The 27,010-nt window shown below is 37.9% G+C and overlaps 1 protein-coding gene across 1 annotated transcript; it reads right to left on the bottom strand.

The window, feature by feature from the left end:
- LOC129254159 (terminal nucleotidyltransferase 4A-like) lies at positions 1–27,010 on the bottom strand. The gene is made up of 10 exons (XM_054892617.2): positions 26,492–27,010; positions 18,451–18,574; positions 16,745–16,791; positions 13,508–13,628; positions 11,460–11,555; positions 5,073–5,213; positions 3,624–3,825; positions 2,620–2,740; positions 1,684–2,284; positions 1–1,382 (listed from the first exon to the last, which is right to left on the bottom strand). Exons 1-10 carry the CDS (start codon positions 26,890–26,892, stop codon positions 762–764), a joined length of 2,475 nt encoding a protein of 824 aa, XP_054748592.1. The 5' UTR covers positions 26,893–27,010; the 3' UTR covers positions 1–761.

Consider the following 27,010-nt stretch of genomic DNA (forward strand, 5'->3'; position numbering starts at 1 on the left):
TCTGTTTACCAGGCAAGAGTCAGAACCACTACACCACGGCTCCTCCACCTCTCTTTCTTATCAAGTAAAGGGCATTCATTGTAAAGCTGCTAAGTTAATTAAACTTTTACATGTTGTATGAATGGTGCCTCACCTCGACAATTTTAGAATGTGCTAGAGTTAAAGTAACATGCTTATAAAAATCCATGAAATAGACCGATTAGAAAACGATACATGGATAATCAATATCATGCAGTATTAAAAAAAAACTTGTGGAACTTTTTAAAAGGTATTCCAGGATTGTTAGCTTTTTCCAAGTTATTTTTTTTTCTTTAAAGATTCCCAGAGAGCTCTTTTCTTAACAGATTTTCTCAATAAGGCTTCTAAAATACAGCCTTCGCATCAGCAAATGGCAACGAAATGAGATATTCAGTCGTAGGTGGAGGCACATGCTTTTTCAGGAAAATGTTTGAAATTTTGAGAACATCATGACAATAAACACCGAGCAACGTGTGGAAGTAATCGCTAATGAATGTACGTAGACGGCAGGGTTACTTGGTGGACAGACGTAACAAAACAAACTCCAAACAGCCAACTGATTAAAAAAGCAGCTTCTAGACAAAAAAGAGAAATACATGGAGTATGGTTACCATTTCAGTTGGATGCCTACCTTACAGGACAATATACAGAGTTGTTCAATTTTCTGCATGTTCTTTGATCAGTATTTCCTTTTGAAATTTGTACAAGTAGGTTCATTGTCTTGCTACGTAATAAAGCAACGATCACCGATTTGAAGGAGCGCTGTTCTGTTTATGCCTGCGTTTTAATCTCTTTCCTCCGCTGGCACTGCCATTCCCTGTGGTATTATTATTGTTTGAGCTGCTGGCAGATGAACTGCGGTACTTGCCACTGCTCTGCTGCTGCTGAGAGTTATACTGGTGGCTCTTGTTGCGATAAGTCCTTGAAGTGACAGGTTGCTGAATGCTTGTGGCCGTTGTCGTGCCCGGGAGCACCTTCGTCACAGAAGGAGACGACGTGGTGGATACGGTGGAGGTGGTTGGCGCAACCTGCGCTTCACTCCTGTGTGTGACCACTACGCTGCTGACGCTCACGCTCTTCAACACATCGCTGTCCTTGTTGGAAGGCTTGGGCTTTGAAGCGACCCCCGTGACGGTGGTATTGGTACTACTTGCTAGCAACACTGCCGATGGTTTGATAATCGGTGGAGTAGCTGTACGTTGTGATGTTGAACTTGATACCATGATAGATGGTGTCATCATACTGGTGCTGGTGACTGTTACTGTAGCATTGATGTGACGTCCAGGAGGAGGCAGGGGTAGTGGCAGGCTCTTCATCATGCTATCTCCACTATCCTTTGAAGAAGCAGATGAATGCTCCGATTCCTGTCAAATATCAACATTTTGATATTAAGTACTGCACAGAAAACCATTTAAGTGCAATTTTTTTCTAAAGGGGTCAAGTTTTCAATGGGCTGGTGACCAGAGCAAAAAAAAAAACTGAAATAGGCCCACAGCAGTGAATGGTTAGGGAGGTGGCAGTAACATTTCCTACTTCTTGTAATCATTAATGAAGACATTATATTTTACAATAGAAAAACAGAACTCATTGATTTCATGTGAAATACTACACCCCTTCCTTATACTAAAATCAACAAAATTCTGGGTAAAAAATGTCGCAACTTACAGCATCACTGCAGCTTGAAAGATCATCTTGTGAGGAAGGTGAAGACAATGTTCCAGTTGAGTTGACATCGGATTCAGGACTCGTCGGGATCCCAATTACAGGAGGGCTCTCGGGGGATAGCTGCACCTGCTCAGGACCAGCAAGTTTCTGCAACTGAGTTGGGGTGCTTGTGGTGGTAACAGTTGTGGTAGTGGTGGTCGACTCGGTCCTGAGTTCATTCAAACCCTGGCCAGCCAGGGTAACACTCTTGTCCACGCCCCCTTCCTCCGAAGGAATCGGGGAAGGGGAGGAACAACTTGTGGTGGGCGTGGTAGTCCTTGCACTCAAATTATTGTTATTCAGAGTTGTGGGGTTGTTATTGTTGTTGCCTTGCTTTTGTTGCTGTTGCTGCTGCTGTTGTTGCTGGTTACTTTGGTTGTCTATCCTCATGGCAGTGTTGTCTGGAAGTGGTAGTTGATTCATAGCAACCATATGAAGGTAATGTAGGCTTGGTATCATGGCAGGTGGTATAAGGTGAGCTACCTTATGATACCAATGTTGCTGGACCCACTGACGATAGGCAACCACCTCATCTGTCACGCGGATGATACGACCAAGGATACTATACAGGACAGACATGAAAGTAGGGTTAGAAAATTGCAAAAATTCAGTGCTCTTTTTCATTAAAAAATATCCCTCAGGGCTTAGATTAATAAAAAATCGTTGAAGGCCATGGTCTTGGATGCCCCACAGATTGGCCTCAACGCCCTCTTATTAGCCTTGATGATTCCTTGTGCCTTTTCTTATAATTTTTTTCCCAAAAATTCCTTGGTAGTTCAACAAAGTTGGACTAAACGTTATAATTTGGACAACAACTCTTCTAATTTATCCAATGATTGGATTGCAACTCAAGCAACTGGAATCAAAATGATAGATTCATAATCTGATATGGCCTACCTGTCTGTTTCATCCTCCTGATCTATATGAGGTATTGCAGCTTGACATAGAACCCTATAGGCATAGTGGAAGGCCTGCTTCACAGACATGAATCCATAAGAGTTCTTGGTGATGTCCTGACCTGAATCATATAAGAATAGACATTTTTCAAAAATCAATTTGACAGATTCAACCCCCCCCCCCCTGAGATCTCAGCCGCCAATCGCGCGAGCGCCGGTGGTAGTGTGCGATGTAATCTACAAGGCTGTATGGTAAAATTTTCCAAAATAATGAGATTTTATTTTATATGAATTAATTATGCTAATTTATGCATAAATCATACTTTTTGCTCTAATTCACTAAATAAAGCTCCTAGAATGTTAATTTGGTAAAAACATTCTTTGTAGCATTCTTAACAATGGCAATTGAAAAAAACTTCGGTTTGGAAATCAATTTCTTATGTATTTTATTGTTTTATGAATTTCTTATGTATTTCTTTGTTTTTCAACCTTTTGTTTTTCTTTGTTTTTTCACCAGATTTATTGCACAACCTTTTTGAAGCATAATTATGCTAAAATCAATTACTTTCAGCTCTTTAAAGTAAAAATAATCATATCTTTATGAATAAGATGAGAAAACTCAATTTGCATTGACTTTGTACACAAAATCACGTTTTGGAACAATTTTTGGTCTGACATGCACTTACAAAATGTTGCGTAATTTCGGAACCGCGTACCCGGGCGTCGTAAATTTGGTCTCAAAAGATGCGGGAGACTTAAAAGTATAAACTCTGCGAGTGGCGCGGTCAAAAAATTTCGCACGGAGGAATGATCGCAGAAAATGTTGAGGGGGGGGTTGATTCAACCCACCCCCCCGGCAATTTTAGGGTTAAGATTTCAAAGTTGATCTTGCCATCGCTGTCGAAAAAGCGGCACCTATGTCTCGCTTATGCTATGCAGACAAAAAAAATTGTCATTAAAAAAATCACAACCCTGCCAGTGGGCGAGTTTGAGCCACTTTCATACCTGGGTTGAGTGGATCCTCGATACATAGCATAGATGTGCGGTAACCCTGAGTCATAGTCCTCTGGGCATCCTCCTTAGAGAAGTAGTAACCTCCATCGTTCACACTGATGCCTGTCTTGAAGTAGTTGAAGTTATTACCATACAGCTCAAAGAACTCAATCAGGAGTACTCCAAGGTTTTCAGGCTCCGGTGGTGCATGCAACTACAACCAGAATAAAAATAAACATCGTTAACAGACCCTTATAAACTAAGGCAAGGTGTATGCGTTATCATCGCTTGCCACCTGTGTATTTTCCTTGAGAGATAGGCTTTGTTGAGCTTTTACCGGCCTCAAGTCTGTGACATCATTCTTTGCTAGAAATGTGATTCCATAGGTTGAACACAGAAATCTGGATGACTTTTCTTAGCTTTCCACATTACTCATTTGATTTTCTTCACTTCTATCACATAGTGGTATCATAAATAGCTTTTCCTGCATGCTTGAATCAATGAATCCTACAGCTTTGGACTAGTTTTGTTATGCTTTATTTCCCACTTATTTGGTGCAGCTCTCCATGTTGGCTCAGTTGGTAGAGCGTCCGTCTCACAACCGGGAGGTCGGGGGTTCAAACCCCGGCCGCGTCAGACCAAAAGACGTTAAAAGATGGGAGTTGCTGCTACCCTGTTTGGCGTTCAACAATTAAAGGGATAGAGCCTCGTCGATCTGGCGCTGCACAGTGGCTGCCGGGCCCACGATCAATTGAGCAAAGCAAATTTTCGGAGTATTTCATTTCATGTCTAATTCGAACAATAAATTATGGATTTTCATGGATTTTTTCATCTCTATCTGCATTCAGAATATGTGTAACAGCTTTTCCTGGCATAACAATTTTTGCCAAATGAGAGCCAAACAAGAATTTTTTTTTAAAGTCAAGAGCTGCAGATTTCCATCCATTTCAGAACTGAATAATTGTCAGTGCCATTTTCCTCTGAAAATCGTAGGAGGAGGAATTAATGATCTGGAAATCAAGAAAATAATTGATCTTTCCTACCTATAAACTTATCATTACAACCATACAGACACAGTATACAGTCAAAATCATAAAAATCAATGCAAACAAACTGTGCATCGGAAAATCTGCTCATCAAACATTTAGCAGTTTATTACCACGTAATTGCCCAACTTTTCTGCATTACTTCAGTGCATATGTACAGGGCTGTAATTGAAACTCCAGGTTTTTCTCTAGGATTTCCAACATTTAAGCCCTACAACTTCCTCATCACATGTTTTGTGCATGTAAAAGAAGAACACAGAATTAGAAGTTTAGAACCCCAATGCACATATAATTTGAATTTTTGGAATACAGAAATGGGAGACTTTAGGGTTTATGGGAATGGGGAATGGGAGAGGTAGGAGGGGGGTTTTGAGGGGGTAGGAGCGGGAGGTAGGGGGGGGGGGTTGTAGCTCACCTGGAGGAAACTGACAATCATGAGGATGAGGCTGTATGAGCTGATACCACCTGTCCAAACTTCATTGAGGTCTCTTTGAAGAAGGAATTGCTTCAGCGCAAACACCATGAAAGGCAGGCTAGGAAACTGACAGATAAACTCCTGGGGGAAAAAATATTGTGAGGGGAAAATTGCTGTAATTATTATAAAATTTCAAGTGATTGTTGATGCGAAGTTTATGCCATAAATCCACATTGATAGTTTGAATTCTCTCTGAAATCATTGTGCTATTTTTTTTTTGCATCCATTATTGCCAGTGTCTGAACTGATCATCCACAACAATTTCTATTTCAAATAGCTTTATCACCTTTGGCCATGCATTAAAACATCATCCTCACATGACAACATACATACATACTGTACAAACCATATTTAAAATAAACATGATAATGCACATTATTATTATTTCAATAATCACCATGTTTGTCAAATAACAATTTTCAACAATTTTTTTTTCTCCAAATATATCAAAATTGTATTTTATACTTCAGACTTCAAAATATGCAATAAAAAGATGAAGCTAGTCATTTGTTCAACATATTTCTGAAGTTTTTAGAGATGATGGTTGAATAATGAATATCGATAAGGATTGAGTTCTTTCAACTAGAATTACGTGGTATTATATGGTAATTAGATAACAAGTGGTACGCCTCTGACAGTCTCGCCTGCATTACGCGATTTGATATAGCAAAAGTGCTGACTTTAAAAACAGCAATTGAATAATTATTCACAAAAGAGAACATTCATATGAAAATGAGATGGGATTAAACCAAATGGTAATTCTTTGCTTGACAACTATGGAGTCCATTCATGCATTATGCTTCTTTGACCTCAATACATGTGTGTTTAAAATGTTAATTCTAACTTCCTGTAACTTTTTATTGAGGCAATCAATTAAAAAATGGCGATTGGTCATACTGTGAACTTTAATAAACTGGTAAGTTTGTTTAATCCCATTTCATTTTCATTGGTCATTCTTTTGCCATTTTGTGACTTTGGATTCTGGAACCAATTGATTTGAGGGGCTACAGCCTCTTTGTGATTAAACAAATCTCTTTTTTGACATGTGCTTAATACAGATTATTGAAGCTTGCCTTGCATCAAAATTTCGTTCATTTTGACTGAGTGGAAGATGTGTAGTGCGCTTGTGAAGCTTGATAAGTTTTTTTTGGAACCCAGTTTATGTTAAATGTAATGTATGCATACTGTGTGATGTGATCTTTAACACTGGCCAGGCTTGAGCATAAATGATCATGTCTAGGGAAACATACACTGACGAGCCAGGTTGATTTCCCATGCCTGTCTGAATATCACATTTGCAACAAGAAACCATGTAACATATCACTTGGGCCACACATTCCCCATGTCATACATCATTGTATGTGGCAGCTGAATGTTCACCACTAATAATGGCTCTACATATTTTCTATTCATGTATGTCAAGGGGTGTGTGCATTTCAGGAAATTGATGGTCATTTGCATTGCAAAAATATCTACTAGAAAGGTCCAATTAAAATGAATGCTGTTATTTGTTATCCTTAAATGATGGGTCAATGATCTGTATCCTCAAATAAAAGGAAAAAAAATCCCCTATGAACTAACAATACTGTCAGAGCATGTGTTACATGTATCTGTTGATATGCAATTGCAAGAAAAATACTTCAAAGGATAATAAAACTAGAAATTTGACATGTCCAAAGGACACAGATGCCCCCGCTGAACGTGATCAGAAATTCATTCAATATGATTGAACTGAATATTGTGCAGAAACCAATATGCATATATATAATGAACAAATTTAGACCTTTGACCTAAAGACTCACCCTTTCTATAATATCTCTGACGGAAGATATGACAGTCAGGTTATTGTATGTGACCTGACTGTATTTTGGTGTCATCTACCCAGACACCAAACATTTTTAAATATCTGGTGAATATTTCTGAAGTTATCATGCGGAAACCAACTCGCATAATGAACTGTGAAATTTGACCTGCGGACTCCGAATTCGAATTTAGCCTGTATTTTGGTGTCATCTACCTACACACCCAAATTTTTTTTAAAATCTGTTGAATATTTCATAAGTTACAATGTATCATGCAGAAACCAACTTGCATATTTAATGAGCTGTGACCTTTGACCTGCAAACTTCGATTTCGAACTTAGCCTGTAGTTTGGTGTCATCTACCTACACACCCAATTTTTTTTTATAATCTGTTGAATATTTCATGTTATCATGCGGAAACCAACTCGCATATTTAATGAGCTGTGTGACCTTCGACCTGCGGACTCCAAATTCGAACTTAGCCTGTATATGGGTGTCATCTACCTACACACCCAAAATTTTTTGATCTGATGAATATTTCATAAGTTATCATGCGGAAACCAACTCGCATATTTAATAACTTGTGACCTTTGACCTGCGGAATCTGAATTCGAACTTAGCCTGTATTTTGGTGTCATCTACCTACACTCTACACACCAAATTTTTTAAAATCCATTACATATTTTTCGAGTTATTGCGCGGAAACAAGTGGAGGGACGGACAGACGGACGGACAGGGGCAACGCTTAATACCCCCTCCAGACTTCATCTGCGGGGGCATAAAAATAAGATGAATGAATATTTACTGTACATGTTGGCTTATTATTGTATTTGTACATTGTATGTTTCACTTCCATGGAAAATTTTAAATTAGAATTTTAAATGGAGATCTATACATATATAGAAAGCATGCAACATGAGCACACCTCCATTTCTATTCATATTTGAGCATAATTTTTCATTTCTGGTACTGTGGAAGAAAAGGATCTTGTACGGTACATGTACACAGTCTGCATTATCAACATTTGCGGCATTTCAGAAACCTGCTTAAAGTAATACAGGAATCCAAGAGTATAGACCAAATTAGTCATTATGTATATTTTTAGGCCTGAGTCATCCCTGGGTTTTTTTTACCAGTGACCGCCCGGAATTCTTCGGGTCCAGTGGCCAGTGGCCCGCAAAAATAAAGAAATTGAGTCATGCAAAAATTGAGAAAGTTTGATTACTTCTGCATATAATTACATGAATATGCTGTGCAAATGCTTGTTCTCAGAGTAATGTGCAGTGTATGCCAGTATATTAAAGAAAAGAGATACAACTACTACTTAGGCATTAGTTCACCCTGACAAAAAGTTTATTGTAAAAAGAGCAGAAAAAATAACAAAACTTATCGCAGAAGGTTTGAGAAAAATCCATCAAAGAATAAAAGACTTATTTAATCAGGGAAAAAAACTAATCATTTTTTTTTCGGGGACTCCATTTTTAATTTTTTGAAAAATTTCGGGGGGCTCCAATTTTACCTTTCGGGGGCTACTTTTTGCATTTCGAATAGAATCTATTCATTAATAACTTAAATATACATGACAATGAAGAAATTTATTGGCAGTTTTAAATAATATTCCTGAAATGTAAACTCTATCTGAAACAGATAATCACCATCATTGAGGCCTTTACTGAGCGAATTGTCCCCCAGAGCTCTGGCAGAGAGACAAGAGCTCAGACTGGCTAGCTAGTACAAGCGCAAGTGCATGCGTGTGTGAGCCTCCCGCTTGCCTTGTAAAATAGATGGAGCTTTGTTTGAAGATTAATTGTCTGATATTTACCTCATCCCCTAGACAAATAAAACGAATGATATTTAAGTCATAATTCACAAATAGGGTAAGTTATTTTGAATGATAATATGCTCAGTTTTGACAAGCAAAGCCAATGACAACTCACCAATGCAAGGTTCTGGGATTTATCTCCTGTGTAATTCAAATTATTTCATCACAGAATTGTGCTATCTGTAGGGGAAATATGTGCATTAGAAATTGCACATGGTGGTAGATATAATGGACCCCTGTACATGCAACTGTTTCCCGACCGTTCTGTTGACTTTTTTTTCCATACCGTGTGTATGGAAAAACATGGTTCAGAAAAAAAGACGCAACTTGGGAATTCGAAACTACTAACGGTACTCACTATTTTCAAGGCTTGTTCATGATTTTGAGTGCAAAGTTTTGATGATTTTTAAATGGCAAGTGGAGCTCCAGCATATGGCACTAGGGGGCCGCTGAGTTGTTATCGCTCAGCGATAATTTGGGGGGCGACTTCTAGATTTTATGTCGCCCTGAAAGCATGTTTTTGGGCGATTTCGAGGGCGACTTTAGGCATTTCCGGGGCGAATTCGCCCGCCACCCCCATGTATTTGTTCCCTGTATTTAATAGAATTTTAATTATTTGATTTGTGAAATGAAATGAAATGTCATTTTCTCAGAAAACTGGAAATGGTTTTTACTTTGCCTCTAGTATATCAATAGAAAAATCATTTCACACCTGTTTCTAAAAAAAGTCATCACAAACCACTAAAAAATTTAAATTACCGTAATGCATTTTATATTACATAACATATGGGGCAGCTGCTCGTTTATGAAATTACAAATCCAAAACTTTAAATTCTAATAACTTTCTTAATCTTGAATGGATTTTCCTCAAACCTTCACCCATCCATATAATTTATCATTTTTCAGCTGTTTTTACAACAAACTTTTTTCAGCTCAGGGTGAACTTCCCCTTTAAAGAGAAGAGTGGACTCTTTACTCTGCTCCTCTGAGCAATGTGAGGCTGGTGGAACAGACTATTTTTAGTCAAGGCATGCATTCCAGGCTTGTCAGGGAGGATTGGGTTATCATAGCATAGGCCTGGCCAGCAAGCCAGCCAGCCTACCAACCAACCAATGAGCCAGTCAGTCAGACTTGGCCCATTAACACTCCAAGGCAGTTGAGGAAAAGGTCAGACTCGCTAAGACCCCTGTTACATCTGAGAGATTCCCTACCTCGGGCCGGCCCGGGGCCTACCTCGGGTCGGAAAGAAATCAGATGTAAACATCCCAAACCTACCTCGGGCCACCTTTTAGCGAACCTACCCGAGACCACATCCAGAGGTAGTCTCGGGTAGGTATTGGGCCGGCCCCGGTCCACCGATTCGTAGATGTAAACGCACACAAGCTTTCGAACCTATCTCGGTCCGTTCGCCAGCTGTCAAATTACGTCATAGCGCGCGCTATCCCCTCCCCAGCCCCGTCGTTCTTCGAATGTTTTGCGGCATGCGACATGTGAATTGTGATTGATAAAGTCTTTGATTTGAGTGGAAAGAAGGAAGCATTTTAAACTTATCCTTTTCAAGTCATCATATCTTCAACGACTGCTGGGATCATCAGCATTCTTCCAGAATCTCGACGAGTGTAACGATATGTAAACAACTTCAATTAGCGCGCGCAAATTATTCAGAACCTAGATCGAGAGTGCCCTTTGTTGTCAGCAATCGGATACCGCTCAAAACCATACCGATAAGGGAGGGAATGAACGCTGTGATGTAAACAGACCACCTTTCGGACTCGGTCCGTTCGCGAAGCTAATCCACCAATAATCCAGTCAAGGTTGCAAGTGGACTCGGTCGGGTCTCGGGTAGGAAACTTTCAGATGTAACAGGGGCCTAAGATGTCATTCAAGGTGCTTTCACACCTTTCTCATCACAAAATTACCAGGTTTTTGCCAGAGTCAAAGCTGGCATCCCCTCGAAAGAAAATAAATGCAAAACTAAGGGATACTTTTAAAAATGAAATCAACTCTATTGCAAGGATTTATCAAGGTTACAAGGACATTTGTAGTGCAGAACTATGAGTACATTGTACATGATGATCAATGCATTCCTTGCTATATTTATGATTGCAGGAGTGTTCTTGCTGGATTATAACAAATAGAACTTTTACATGCATCTGGTTTGAAAGGGAGTGAAAGAGAGATCACATTTATCAGGTATTCTATTTTAAGGCCTATACAGTTTCTCATCATTACCTTTTTACTGGAAGGGTGTAAAATTACCTATCATCTAATGATATATTATATGACCAGGCTGGTGTGAAAGTAACAACTATCACTGCCATTGATGTCAACTTTGAGCTGATATCAGCAGCTGGGCAGAGTGGATATGATACCATGGCATCCTATCTAATCATTTACATTTTAAAAATGATTGCGACAAGGGAGGGACATTAAATGGGGCATGTGTCTTGTTTTGCTTGGTTTCTTTAATTTGTTACACCCGCCATACAAAGGAAAACAGGAATGTGGCCACTGTAGACAGGTTCTATATCACACAATTCTTTCAAATGGGAGACAACTTCGGTGGCCACAAGGGCAGGTCTATAAAAGTAACACCAAATATTTCACTTAGGTAATGATCACACAGACCATGTCAATTTGTGTATAGTATGTCTACATTCATACGTGCATGTGAAATTTATTACTCAAGGAAAATGTACAAACCTCAATAAGTTTGGCACAGTCAGTCCCTGTTTGCATGTTGAAGCTGATGTCAACACGAACTTTGGTGACATTATCTGTCAACTTCACTATTGGAACCTGTGGAATAAAAAAAATTAAAGAAAAGCCATTATTTTTCTGTCCAAATACCCCCCCCCCTCCCTGCTTCTTTCAAAGAAGCCCTTTAACATACATTTATTACATGTATTATGAAACAGTATTCCCACCCACACAAGACTGGGTTTTCCCACCAACCATGCCAAACCAGCAATAAGATATTGATGTATCTAAATATAGCTCTTGCACTTCGCTCCCTACGGACAGACTTCCAGGATTGAACTACAATTGCACAAACAGCACTCATACCAAACACATTACATGTATATGAAGAACAATATTGATTTACCTCACATACATGTAACAAACAGTGTACATGTAGGAGTATCATAAGAGCACCCTAACATCACATGCCAATACATGCATGACATTGAACTTTATAGGTTCTGATTTCATAAAAACTTCCATTAATTATCAAGGTTGAAAATAGAATATCCGATACATTGTGGTTAAGTTTACGATTATTCAGAATCAGGGTATTCAAAATTAACCTCATTTTACAAGGAGTAAAATTGAACTAAACAAGTGGAACGCCTCTGGCAGTCTCGCCTGCATTACGTGATTTAATATAGCAGCAGTGCTAACTTTGAAAACTGCTATAAAATAATCATTCAGAAAAACACCATTCATATGATGACATAATACCACATTCATTGACCATAAATGACATTTGAACGGAGACTTAAGACTGTCAACTACACCCATGTCCACATTTCATTCACTCTATCCATAAACTTACAAAGTTATGATGGCAATTCAACAATTACCCCAACATGGCCTAAGTTTATTGACCTTAACTGACCTTTGACTTGGTTTTGTGACCTGAAACTCACAGGGGATGTTCAGTGATGCTTGATTACTCTTATATCCCAAGTTTTATGAACTAGATCAATAAACTTTCAGAGTTAGGATGGTAATTCAACAAATACCCCCAACACGGCCAAAGTTCATTGACCTTTAATGACCTTTGACCATGGTCATGTGACCTGAAACTCGTACAGGATGTTTAGTGATACTTGATTACTCTTATGTCCAAGTTTTATGAACTAGATCCATAAACTTTCAGAGTTAGGATGGTAATTTAACAAATACCCCCAACACGGCCAAAGTTCATTAACCTTAAATGACCATTGACCATGGTCATGTGACCTGAAACTCGCACAGGATATTCAGTGGTACTTGATTAACCTAATGTCCAAGTTTCATGAACTAGATCCATAAATTTTCAAAGTTATGATGGTAATTCAACAAATACCCCCAACTTGACCAAAGTTTATTGACCCTAAATGACCTTTGACCTTGGTCACCTGACCTGAAACTCGAGCAGGATGTTCACTAATACTTGATTAACCTTATGCCCAAGTTTCATGAACTAGGTCCATATACTTTCTAAGTTATGATGTCATTTCAAAAACTTAACCTTCGGTTAAGATTTTGAAAATAATTTTTTCCAACATGGTCTAGGTTTATTGACCCTAAATGACCTTTGACCTTGGTCATGTGACCTGAAACTCAGGCAGGATGTTCAGTAATACTTGATTAACCTTATGTCCAGGTTTCATGAACTAGGTCCATATACTTTCTAAGTTATGATGTCATTTCAAAAACTTAACCTTAGGTTAAGATTTGATGTTGACGCCGCCGCCGTCGTCGGAAAAGCGGCGCCTATAGTCTCGCTCTGCTATGCAGGCGAGACAAAAAAACCCATCTCATTTTACAACTGTGCTGTTTCCATTTAAATTAACATTTTAAAAATTATTCTAACACTGTACATTCCATTACATGTCTTCAACATTATATTTTATATGAAACCTGATCACCAAGAGTGATTTGCCATGTCACAAATACAAATACATGTACATGTACATTTTACTTGGTTCAAATAGCAATCACAATAAAATCTAAAATTTTGAATGTTGATGAAGGATACTTACCGATGCCTTGTCCAAAACTTTGATGCTTCCTTGTTCAGCAATTCCACTTTTCTCCAGCTCATTGCCAAGTCTGAAGAATGGACTTTCACCGATATCACCAAAGAGGACCAAGTCAATGTCACTAAACACACAGGGGAAGAGTAAATTGTTTCACACATTTAACCTTCATTCACAGGAAATTACAATGATTTTTACATGTTAAAAAGATGTCTCATTTGTATGTATGGCCAGTCTGATTTTTTTAAACTACAGTACATTTTATCATTATACATTGTAGGCCTACATGTACAGTACAGGAGAACAGAAATGCATTTTCGTTAATTTTGGTTCAAAACAATGATAATAGAGCCTGTAATGCTGTACATGTACCTAGTTGAGTAAAGAAAAGAAATAAAATGGAAAGTTTTGGAAACGTATAAAGAGGAGGAAATGTTACATTAACTAGAAAATGGATGGGCGTGTGGGCCTGCCAGTGAGACGGTCAATTTGAAAAGTGTGCTCAAGATTTTCACATTATGTACATGCGATGCAATTACAAACATCATACTAATATTTCTGATGCTGACATGGGTGGATGCACAGTTGACCAACATGTACATAATAGCTCACCAACTCTTGTGTGTTTTACAAAAACATTTCGCAGTAATTTCCATGTGAAAACTTTTTTCATCTATTCTTGGCCAACTTTGTCTTGCAAATTATCAGTCAAATGTACAAAGTACTATACAGTAAGAATAATTTACAAGTCATTACAAGCGAAAATAATTCTAGTGTTTTCCAATGACCCACCAAAAACTACTGTAGCCACATTTCCTGCTTATCTCAATTCAAAACAAGCATCCTCATGCTAATCACAAGAGGAAACGTGTGGGAGGGGTCTTCCAACGTCATATCATTGCACAATTTCATACGATACAATACAATACATGATATTGAAAAAACTCAGCGAGTATGCCAGGGAAAATCATATACATTTTAGATTAAAATATTGATGTTAATTTCCTGTAGCTTATTTGTGCTTGAGCCAATCACTATAAAAAACATCGCCTTGTAGGACATGTACAGTGTAATAAACTGGGAAGTTTGTTTAATCCCATCTCATTTCATTGGTCTTTCTTTTGCCATTTTGTGACTTTGGATTCTGAAACCAATTGATATCAGGGGCTATTATAGCCTCTCTGTGATTGAACCAATCTCTTAATTATTGACAACATGTGCTAAGAAAAGATTATTGAAGCTAGCATACATGTAATATTGTTCATTTTGACAAAGTGGAATTTGTCCAGTGCCTTTGTAAAGTTTGATAGGTTTCTTTTTGGAACCCAGTACTGTATAGATTGTACAAGTCATACATGTACTGTAGGTCTCATAAAAAGTTTGATATTAATTTAATTTTATACTCCATTGATCCACTTACATTTTTTCTGTACACAGTTGAAGTCAGGTTTACATGTATACATATCAACTTTACATGTACATTGTACATGTAGACATGAATCAACACAAATTGTTTTACTTGCCAAAATTATATCTGACGTCGTAACTGTTTGTGCTACCATAATAGATTGGGATCAAATCAAAGATTTTTTTAAAACTCTTGACAATACATTTCATGATAAAAGGCTGAAATATTGTTGTGATTTTTTTTACTAAAACCTGATAACTTTGGTTTTTTTTTTTTTTAAAGAAATTCACATTGACAGAAATTCCAACGTTAGTCATAGAACGAAAATCAGGCAAAATCAGCTCTCCATTTGATACCATTTTTTTTTCTTTTTACGATAGGCAAAATATTTTGTTAAAGATACATGTAAGCAAAAACACAATTCAAATAGACCTGCTCGTGGCTACATACATGTAGTACATACTAGGGCAGAGTCCAAATGTTTAAATGTGGTTTGCATGTTAACGACCATTGAAAGCATGTACGTTTACCTATTTTGACAATCGTTTATACCATATATACATGTAGATCCAGGGCCTAGGGGGGGGGAAATTCCACATTTTACTTCTTTATATTCATGAAATGGTCATCTATTTTCCATATTTCCTTGATATTGTTTTTATCTAATTGGAAACTACCAAAAAAAAAATCTAGAATATTTACCTCTTTCTTGACTATGAAAATTCTTTTATGATGTTACACTTGGTCAATATTGTACATGTAGTCCCACATGTAGACTTTCATAGTAATTCATTGAAAACGGTTGCTGATCTTTTGATGGTTTTTAATTGTTTTACACTGTCAACAACATGAAATTATACATGTGGGACTACTACATTTACAGAGTGTTACCGGTACATCATAAAACAATCTTTCAGAGTCAAGAAAGAGGTGAATATACATGTAGTTTCCAACTAAATCAAATCAATTTCAAGAAAATATGGCAAATGAATGGCCATTTCATGGATTTAAAATGCAAAATGTGAATTGTTAGCGACTTTGGTGAAGTTTTTTTTTGGGGGGTAATATAAAACGATCTTTCAGAGTCAATTAAGAGGTGTATTCTTCATTTTCTTGATAGTTTCCAACAAAATCAAAACAATTTCAAGGAAATATGGAATATACCATGTACATGACCATGTCATGGATTTAAAGGTGCAAAATATGACAATTCAGCACCTTTTGGTGAAGGTTTTATACTTCACCTCCGCCGTTTGACTGTAACTGTAAACTTCTGTTTAATAGTGTTTCATGTTTTTTTTTTAAATAAACGTACATGTAATGACTCAGGCCTTCTACATACTAAGTTACTACATACAGTACATGTACATTACATTACTGAACATACAGGAGTTTGTAAACTTTTTGCTCCCACTTTACACAGCACATTCCAACAAATACTATACAATACTTTGCATTATACATGTACACAGTGACAGTACATGTACATTGTACATGTAAATTAAATTAGTTTTACAATTAGAATATATTTCCTTAACATGATTATTTTTACGAACCATTTTCTAAAGAAGCATAAGGTATAAATGTTCAAAAATCATTTATGCATCAACAAATTAAGTTCTCACCAAATACATTTAAGTGGTTTTCTACATTAATCTGTTTGGAGTATGGCTATAGCAGTTACGTGTATCTGCACATAAAAAACCATACATGCAGTACATGTGCAGGATAATTTTTAAGTAATTTTATACTTTTTTAAATTGGTACTTAAGTTGATACATGTACAGACCATTATCAACTCAGTTATTCAAAAAAATAATGTTCGATCTTACCTAGTAGGAAGATACAGCATTGTTCGTGTGCTCCCATAAATCTCCACCTGTAAAAATGGAAAGATGAATATTTACTTAGTGAATACATGTCTTTGATTTCTAATTTACTTCAGTAGATTTCGGCAGAAGTCACAACGTTTCCATGAGATTTGCTCAGGCGACATCTGCTCCAATGGAAAATCTGCCAATTCAGTCAAACATACAACCTAACCTCAAAAACAAAATAAACATTATTCCAGGCCTGCATTATTCTGAACAAAAAAACTCTATTACAATCCTAACTCTATGCGCTCTGAGATAAAAAAAATGGTTTCATAACAAATTCTTTTTTACTGCTGTCCACTGGTTATTTTTTGGCACAGACCCGACCAATGAAATAAAGAAATACTTCACAAATTCAGTGTCACCAAAGACTTTGAAACTTATACAGTTACATGTAAAGATTTATTTACCATAAAACGTTTAATTTCTAATCAATCAAGTGGGAGTGCGAAAATGTACATACAGCACAATACTCATTTTCAATTCTCTTGCTTACATAATTGGCCAGTAACATTGTGATACATATATGTATGTACACAAATTTGAAATAACCTATGAAGTTTGAACATTTGAGTATGAGTATGCCCTAACAAAAAGTGAGTTGGGGTCAATATAGAAAATTCAAACAATAATAACACAGAAAATTTCATTAAATTAGATGTAACATAAAACTTTGCAATTTACAATGTTTATGACTTTAAGGCAACATGGATGTAAGTCATTGTTTTTAACCAACATTCAAATGAATTGAACACAAACACAATTGAAAACTTTATTTCTGCTAAATACAATCATTTGTGAAGAAGTAACGAAAAATACCTTGAGATTAGAGTTTCATTTCAAATTCAATTTCCATTCAAATCAAAATTATTTCTGATTGAAATATTCCTTATAAATTCGTTCATGCCAAAATGGTAGTAAGTATGATATGAATTTAGGAAATATTTTGACAATTTCAATGGGATTTTCAGTGATTTCTTTTTTCAACCTTTATTTTTTTTGCACACAAATTAACTTTTCCTAGGGTGGACTTGCCCTTCCAATAGAATCGATTTTGATCAACTCATTTTAATATCATGAACAGCAAATAAAAACAAATGTGCAAGACATGCATGCAAGATAAAATTTATTTTTCAATTTAAAAAAATTTGAGCTACATGTACAACTTGCAAGGTTCCACTTGTCATCCGTGTCTGTGGTACATGTATGTTATAGAAAGATCCCAGAAAAAAAAAGACAAATCGCACATATCAAGTGCTCAAGTTCAAAAATTAAAATATTTAAGTGACACAAAACACTGACTTAAATCCATCCAACATACTACACATATTATAATATTCTCCCCAGGAGATATATTAAATTATTTTTTAATAGTCACAGATATCTTGAAAAAGCATACACAAATATTTTTTTTCTTCTTGGGCTGGGTGGTTTTTTTTCCATACATATATATGAACAATATAAAAAAACAAGAATCCTGAAGTTTAGAATTCTTTTTAATAAATAAGACCTTTGTAATATTAACCTACATGCCGTTAGCTTCTGTCTTGCAAAGAAAACAAACAAAAAATAAAAATATGACTTGCATGTATGCCAAGTAGCACCACACAACACAAAATTGAGGAAATTTATAAAATTAGGAGATATGAATGAAAATACAGTACCTTTGCTTTGGGCCATATTGATCTGACAATTCCTTGTATTCTCTGCACTACTTCTCTCCTCATATGATGCTCCTCATAACGAGGGAGCATAAAATGATAGAAATCAATTATCTCATGATGCAATCTGTAAAACAAAAAATGACAAGAAAAATCCAGAGAAACAATGCAGAATTACAGTACTCTCTACTAAGCTTGTAACCGATTTTGCAATCGGCAACCGATTCCATTCGATTTCACCACAATCGGCAATCACTTGCCGATCTTCGATCATGCCCCTTGAAGGAAAAAATCGAAAATAAAAAATCGGCGTAGATCTGGTTACAGTGCGTGATCGCTCAGAACATATTTCAAGATTGTTTTTGAGGTGCTAGCTATTTAGAGGTCGCATTATTCAGGGAGAAAGTCGCGGTATTATCTATGGCAATGTTTAAGGGGATAGATATTTTCTCTTCCAACTCATGGTGATAGCGGATGCCGCCGTGAACTTTGAAAGGTCGTATTACCGACGGAGCTCACTGCGTTACTCTCTTACATCGTTTATGATTATATACATTTTATTTTCAACCTCGTGGTGATAGCGGATGCCGTCGTGAACTTTGAAAGGTCGTATTACCGACGGAGCTCACTGCGCTACTCTCTTACCCCCTTTATAACAGATATAAATCTTCTCTTCAACCTCGTGGTGATAGCGGACCCCGCCATTAACTTTTAAAGACTGTACTATTGACGGAGCTTATTGCGTTGCTCTCTTACATCGTTTATGATGATATTCATTTTATTTTCAACCTCGTGGTAATAGCGGAAGCCGCCGTGAACTTTGAAAGGTCGTATTACCGACGGAGCTCACTGCGCTACTCTCTTACATCGTTTATAATGATATAAATCTTCTCTTCAACCTCGTGGTGATAGCGGACCCCGCCAGAAAATTTTAAAGACTGTACTATTGACGGAGCTTATTGCGTTACTCTCTTACATCATTTATGATGATATTCATTTTATTTTCAACCTCGTGGTGATAGCGGAAGCCGCCGTGAACTTTGAAAGGTCGTATTACCGACGGAGCTCACTGCGCTACTCTCTTACATCGTTTATAATGATATAAATCTTCTCTTCAACCTCGTGGTGATAGCGGACCCCGCCAGAAACTTTTAAAGACTGTACTATTGACGGAGCTTATTGCGTTGCTCTCTTACATCGTTTATGATGATATACATTTTATTTTCAACCTCGTGGTGATAGCGGATGCCGCCGTGAACTTTGAAAGGTCGTACTATTGACGGAGCTCATTGCGTTACTCTCTTACATCGTTTATGATGATTTTTCATTTTATTTTCAACCTCGTGGTGATAGCGGACCCCGCCGTGAACTTTTAAAGATCGTGCTACTGACGGAGCTTATTGCGTTACTCTCTTAAATCGTTTATAATGATATACATTTTATTTTCAACCTCGTGGTGATAGCGGATGCCGCCGTGAACTTTGAAAGGTCGTACTATTGACGGAGCTCATTGCGTTACTCTCTTACATCGTTTATGATGATTTACATTTTATTTTCAACCTCGTGGTGATAGCGGACCCCGCCGTGAACTTTTAAAGATCGTGCTACTGACGGAGCTTATTGCGTTACTCTCTTACATCGTTTATGATGATATTCATTTTATTTTCAACCTCGTGGTGATAGCGGAAGCCGCCGTGAACTTTGAAAGGTCGTATTACCGACGGAGCTCACTGCGCTACTCTCTTACATCGTTTATAATGATATAAATCTTCTCTTCAACCTCGTGGTGATAGCGGACCCCGCCAGAAACTTTTAAAGACTGTACTATTGACGGAGCTCACTGCGCTACTCTCTTACATCGTTTATAATGATATAAATCTTCTCTTCAACCTCGTGGTGATAGCGGACCCCGCAAGAAACTTTTAAAGACTGTACTATTGACGGAGCTCATTGCGTTACTCTCTTACATCGTTTATGATGATTTACATTTTATTTTCAACCTCGTGGTGATAGCGGATGCCGCCGTGAACTTTGAAAGGTCGTACTATTGACGGAGCTTATTGCGTTACTCTCTTACATCGTTTATGATGATTTTTCATTTTATTTTCAACCTCGTGGTGATAGCGGACCCCGCCGTGAACTTTTAAAGATCGTGCTACTGACGGAGCTTATTGCGTTACTCTCTTAAATCGTTTATAATGATATACATTTTATTTTCAACCTCGTGGTGATAGCGGATGCCGCCGTGAACTTTGAAAGGTCGTACTATTGACGGAGCTCATTGCGTTACTCTCTTACATCGTTTATGATGATTTACATTTTATTTTCAACCTCGTGGTGATAGCGGACCCCGCCGTGAACTTTTAAAGATCGTGCTACTGACGGAGCTTATTGCGTTACTCTCTTACATCGTTTATGATGATATTCATTTTATTTTCAACCTCGTGGTGATAGCGGAAGCCGCCGTGAACTTTGAAAGGTCGTATTACCGACGGAGCTCACTGCGCTACTCTCTTACATCGTTTATAATGATATAAATCTTCTCTTCAACCTCGTGGTGATAGCGGACCCCGCCAGAAACTTTTAAAGACTGTACTATTGACGGAGCTCACTGCGCTACTCTCTTACATCGTTTATAATGATATAAATCTTCTCTTCAACCTCGTGGTGATAGCGGACCCCGCAAGAAACTTTTAAAGACTGTACTATTGACGGAGCTCATTGCGTTACTCTCTTACATCGTTTATGATGATTTACATTTTATTTTCAACCTCGTGGTGATAGCGGATGCCGCCGTGAACTTTGAAAGGTCGTACTATTGACGGAGCTTATTGCGTTACTCTCTTACATCGTTTATGATGATATACATTTTATTTTCAACCTCGTGGTGATAGCGGATGCCGCCGTGAACTTTGAAAGGTCGTACTATTGACAGAGCTCATTGCGTTACTCTCTTACATCGTTTATGATGATTTACATTTTATTTTCAACCTCGTGGTGATAGCGGACCCCGCCGTGAACTTTTAAAGATCGTGCTACTGACGGAGCTTATTGCGTTACTCTCTTACACCGTTTATGATGATATTCATTTTATTTTCAACCTCATGGTGATAGCGGACCCCGCCAGAAACTTTTAAAGACTGTACTATTGACGGAGCTTATTGCGTTACTCTCTTACATCGTTTATGATGATATACATTTTATTTTCAACCTCGTGGTGATAGCGGATGCCGCCGTGAACTTTGAAAGGTCGTACTATTGACGGAGCTCATTGCGTTACTCTCTTACATCGTTTATGATGATTTACATTTTATTTTCAACCTCGTGGTGATAGCGGACCCCGCCGTGAACTTTTAAAGATCGTGCTACTGACGGAGCTTATTGCGTTACTCTCTTACATCGTTTATGATGATATTCATTTTATTTTCAACCTCGTGGTGATAGCGGAAGCCGCCGTGAACTTTGAAAGGTCGTATTACCGACGGAGCTCACTGCGCTACTCTCTTACATCGTTTATAATGATATAAATCTTCTCTTCAACCTCGTGGTGATAGCGGACCCCGCCAGAAACTTTTAAAGACTGTACTATTGACGGAGCTTATTGCGTTACTCTCTTACATCGTTTATGATGATATACATTTTATTTTCAACCTCGTGGTGATAGCGGATGCCGCCGTGAACTTTGAAAGGTCGTACTATTGACAGAGCTCATTGCGTTACTCTCTTACATCGTTTATGATGATTTACATTTTATTTTCAACCTCGTGGTGATAGCGGACCCCGCCGTGAACTTTTAAAGATCGTGCTACTGACGGAGCTTATTGCGTTACTCTCTTACACCGTTTATGATGATATTCATTTTATTTTCAACCTCGTGGTGATAGCGGACCCCGCCAGAAACTTTTAAAGACTGTACTATTGACGGAGCTTATTGCGTTACTCTCTTACATCGTTTATGATGATATACATTTTATTTTCAACCTCGTGGTGATAGCGGATGCCGCCGTGAACTTTGAAAGGTCGTACTATTGACGGAGCTCATTGCGTTACTCTCTTACATCGTTTATGATGATTTACATTTTATTTTCAACCTCGTGGTGATAGCGGACCCCGCCGTGAACTTTTAAAGATCGTGCTACTGACGGAGCTTATTGCGTTACTCTCTTACATCGTTTATGATGATATTCATTTTATTTTCAACCTCGTGGTGATAGCGGAAGCCGCCGTGAACTTTGAAAGGTCGTATTACCGACGGAGCTCACTGCGCTACTCTCTTACATCGTTTATAATGATATAAATCTTCTCTTCAACCTCGTGGTGATAGCGGACCCCGCCAGAAACTTTTAAAGACTGTACTATTGACGGAGCTTATTGCGTTACTCTCTTACATCGTTTATGATGATATACATTTTATTTTCAACCTCGTGGTGATAGCGGATGCCGCCGTGAACTTTGAAAGGTCGTACTATTGACAGAGCTCATTGCGTTACTCTCTTACATCGTTTATGATGATTTACATTTTATTTTCAACCTCGTGGTGATAGCGGACCCCGCCGTGAACTTTTAAAGATCGTGCTACTGACGGAGCTTATTGCGTTACTCTCTTACACCGTTTATGATGATATTCATTTTATTTTCAACCTCGTGGTGATAGCGGACCCCGCCAGAAACTTTTAAAGACTGTACTATTGACGGAGCTTATTGCGTTACTCTCTTACATCGTTTATGATGATATACATTTTATTTTCAACCTCGTGGTGATAGCGGATGCCGCCGTGAACTTTGAAAGGTCGTACTATTGACGGAGCTCATTGCGTTACTCTCTTACATCGTTTATGATGATTTACATTTTATTTTCAACCTCGTGGTGATAGCGGACCCCGCCGTGAACTTTTAAAGATCGTGCTACTGACGGAGCTTATTGCGTTACTCTCTTACATCGTTTATGATGATATTCATTTTATTTTCAACCTCGTGGTGATAGCGGAAGCCGCCGTGAACTTTGAAAGGTCGTATTACCGACGGAGCTCACTGCGCTACTCTCTTACATCGTTTATAATGATATAAATCTTCTCTTCAACCTCGTGGTGATAGCGGACCCCGCCAGAAACTTTTAAAGACTGTACTATTGACGGAGCTTATTGCGTTACTCTCTTACATCGTTTATGATGATATACATTTTATTTTCAACCTCGTGGTGATAGCGGATGCCGCCGTGAACTTTGGGTCGTACTATTGACGGAGCTCATTGCGTTACTCTCTTACATCGTTTATGATGATTTACATTTTATTTTCAACCTCGTGGTGATATAGCGGACCCCGCCGTGAACTTTTAAAGATCGTGCTACTGACGGAGCTCACTGCGCTACTCTCTTACCCCCTTTATGATGATAGACATCTTCTCTTCAACCTCGTGGTGATAGCGGACCCCGCCGTGAACTTCAAATTGATTTGAAAACGCTAGCTACCCAAAACATTTTAATAACATATTTCAAATCATCGTGTGTGCTTGCGTCGTCTACTTCATTTTAATTGCACTTGCGACTTTAAGATGATGCGTCGTAAGAGATCATTCCAATAATTCTAAATCGCTAGCACCTAAAAATACTTCTAAAAGATGTCCCGCCGATCGTTCATTAACCTGTGATCTATGAGAAATATTTTCATTTTATTTTCCTTTGCGCCTTTGCTCGGAAGATGCGTCTTTCGTTTATCTTTCTAATAAAAATCACTCGGTTTATTTTAAAGCAATAACACCTCAAAACCCCTGGCTTTAAAACATGTTCCAAACGATCGCGCATGTTGGCGACTTCCATTCCAATGCATTCGTCTTTGTGACTTTGTCAGGAAGATGCGCGCGACCGCGAACAACATTTTGATGTATTCCTTTGTTTTTAAACATCGCCGATTCGATTTTCGATTCGATTTCGATTTTAGAAGCTTAACTGCCGATCCGATTTTCGATCTGATTTTTGGTCCGATTTACAACATTACTCTCTACTACAGAAGATCAAAGGAGATCACAGAAAATGCAGCAAAATGTCCATGATATCACATGAGCATATACTGTAAATAGTGGAGGTTCCCGCCTTCCCCATCCTTTCTTTATATTTTTGTGGCGATGTACATGTATCATGCATACATAGCCAGGCGCCCCTTTAAAAAAAATTATTAAAACCAATTCTCATTTTTCAACAATTCACTGGGGTAAGAAACATAAACTTAACAGTTAACTACAATGAAGACAGTGTTTCCAGACAATTATATTTCACTTTCTTTTTAAGGCACTAAATAATGATTTTCAGACCAGATTTTTTTTCTGGGCTTCCTTTTTGTATCGTTATCAGACAACAAAATTGTATTAAAAAAAAGCCAGGAAATGAGCTAAAATTACACTTTTCATATTCATTATTTCAATAGATTTGGATATTCAGATGTATAAAAGTGGCAAATTTGAGCACTTTTTCAGATTTGATGTCATGAAGTCTAATCCCTGTTCTTTGATTTTTCAATCCAAATATGGCTAAAAATTGTGATAAAATTTGATTCAACATAGAAAGGGACATATAATTTAGTTTACCGGTAGTAGATCTAGCACCATACCTGCACATATCCAAATCAACATATATTATAGAACATGTGAGTGACATGTGCAAAGTTCATTGTAGACCAAAAGCTTCAGTCTCTGTATTTTGGTTGTTCCGCTGAACTACGTTGGCTCCACTCACCATACATAGACTGAAGGGGATGGGGCCCCGTACCTACAGCCAACGTATAGTGAACTAGCGTTTTATAGATCGCGATTTAAAACTGTTTTTTAAGCAAAATTGAAAGTTTCATGGTTTCCATTATCAGGGAAATATAAATAAATTAAGTAATTGCATACCTTGGGCCGGAGTTATTGAAAAAAATCCTCTGGATGATTGAGAAATCTGTCATCTAAGACATTTTCACCTGACCTGACGGTTTTTCTTGCAAGTTGCCATCTTGAATGACGTCATTATCGTTATTAACTTAATGTCTCGAATCGATATATCGCGATTATAACTAGTACTAGTACTAGTATAACTAGTATCGTTTATCTTCGGTTTCGATCGTATAATATCGAAAGCAATATCGATATCACATTCGTGATTGTTGACGTTCGTTTGTAAATATTTTATAGTTTGGCTGCCATTTTGACCATTTTTATCGTGTTCAACCCAATTAAACATCGGTAAAGTATATTTTTCATGCCTTTTTCATCTATATCGTTTAAAGTATTTAAATATTAAAATATTAAATTTTAAAAGTTTGTTGTTTATACATCCTTAGATTGTAAATTCGATGTGTAAAATTACATCAAACTTTGGACTGTGAATTGACAAAAGGGAGGGAATGAGAACACATGCGAGCCCACACGTACACCCTACCGTCGGTAAATGGGGATTACAGTAAAATGTCAGAAATTGTTGAATAAATCCCCAGAAACGACGGTTATTCCTGTCTAAGTTCATTGCTGCTCAAATACATATGCACAGCAAACACAAATAGAGGCATACAGGAGGAACTGAGGAAGCCAGACTAGTGTAGCAAATCCTCCACTACAGTCACAGCTGGGCTAGACCATGGCAGTCATATGTCATGTGTGTGTGTGTCTTCTGCACACAACCCATGGAGTGTGTATCGTAGTGCATTAGTGACATTGACAGAACACTGAATGGGGCTGGTGAATGAGCTCACTTCCAGGTCCATACACAGCCGTGGCTGGCCGCGACGCGATGTCCATGCATGGCCAGCTGCATGTCTGCAAAAGTGCAAGGCTTGTAAAAGCAAACAGCGGCGCACGTTTGAATTTGAAAAAAAAAAAAAAATTGGTCTGTTGCGCAACAGGCCAAATTTTCTATTTCAGATCTTGTCTCCCATGTCTCCTTGAAAATTTTTACAGAATGAAACATTGAAGGCGAAACATGATATTTATAAACTACAACCACTGGGAAAAGCCTAAAACTAGGGGGAAATAATCTAGATGATCATTACGATCTACTGGCTGCTCAATATTTACCCAATGATTCCGCAGTACCGCTGGCTTGGCATTCGCCATGGTGTTCCCCCATTTCTTAATTTTCCAGAATGATTCCAATCGTATGTACTTGCTAGATTATCCTTCCTTTTTCTGTTGATAGTTTCCTGTCTGTCACCAAATATAAAGCCGTTTGCTCCCTTCTTCTTTCTTGAATGTGATGTGTTGTCTCCGTTAAGAGGAATGTAATCTGGCGCAGTTCGAGTGCCCGCACCGCTCCGAGAGTTGGGGGAAGGGCTGCCAGTCCCACCTTTGCTCATGCTATCGCCAACGTGAAAATTTTGCAGTTCTTCTGTCAATGTTGCGCTGTCGAATATCTGGGTCCAGAGATCGGTGGCTCTACCAAGTTGTTCAGGTTGGTACCAAGACACCCTTGGATCCATTCAAATATAAAATGCGGCGTTCTGTTGATTTCGATGTAATTTTCTCTGATGGACAGATGTTCGGCAGCGCAGAAAATTTCCAAGATGGCGAGAAATCCAAGTTTGTAAATTTGCGCAT

The sequence above is a fragment of the Lytechinus pictus genome, chromosome 2 (genome assembly GCF_037042905.1).
Source record: "Lytechinus pictus isolate F3 Inbred chromosome 2, Lp3.0, whole genome shotgun sequence".
Classification (NCBI taxonomy): domain Eukaryota; kingdom Metazoa; phylum Echinodermata; class Echinoidea; order Temnopleuroida; family Toxopneustidae; genus Lytechinus; species Lytechinus pictus.

Coding starts and splice junctions, on each gene's coding strand:
- LOC129254159 (XM_054892617.2), bottom strand. CDS start 26,892: ATGGATCCAAGGGTGTCTTGGTACCAACCTGAACAACTTGGTAGAGCC. Junction 16,792..18,450: donor CAATATGGCCCAAAGCAAAG/GTACTGTATTTT, acceptor CCATTTTTACAG/GTGGAGATTTATGGGAGCAC. Junction 2,285..2,619: donor CAGGAGGATGAAACAGACAG/GTAGGCCATATC, acceptor TGTCCTGTATAG/TATCCTTGGTCGTATCATCC.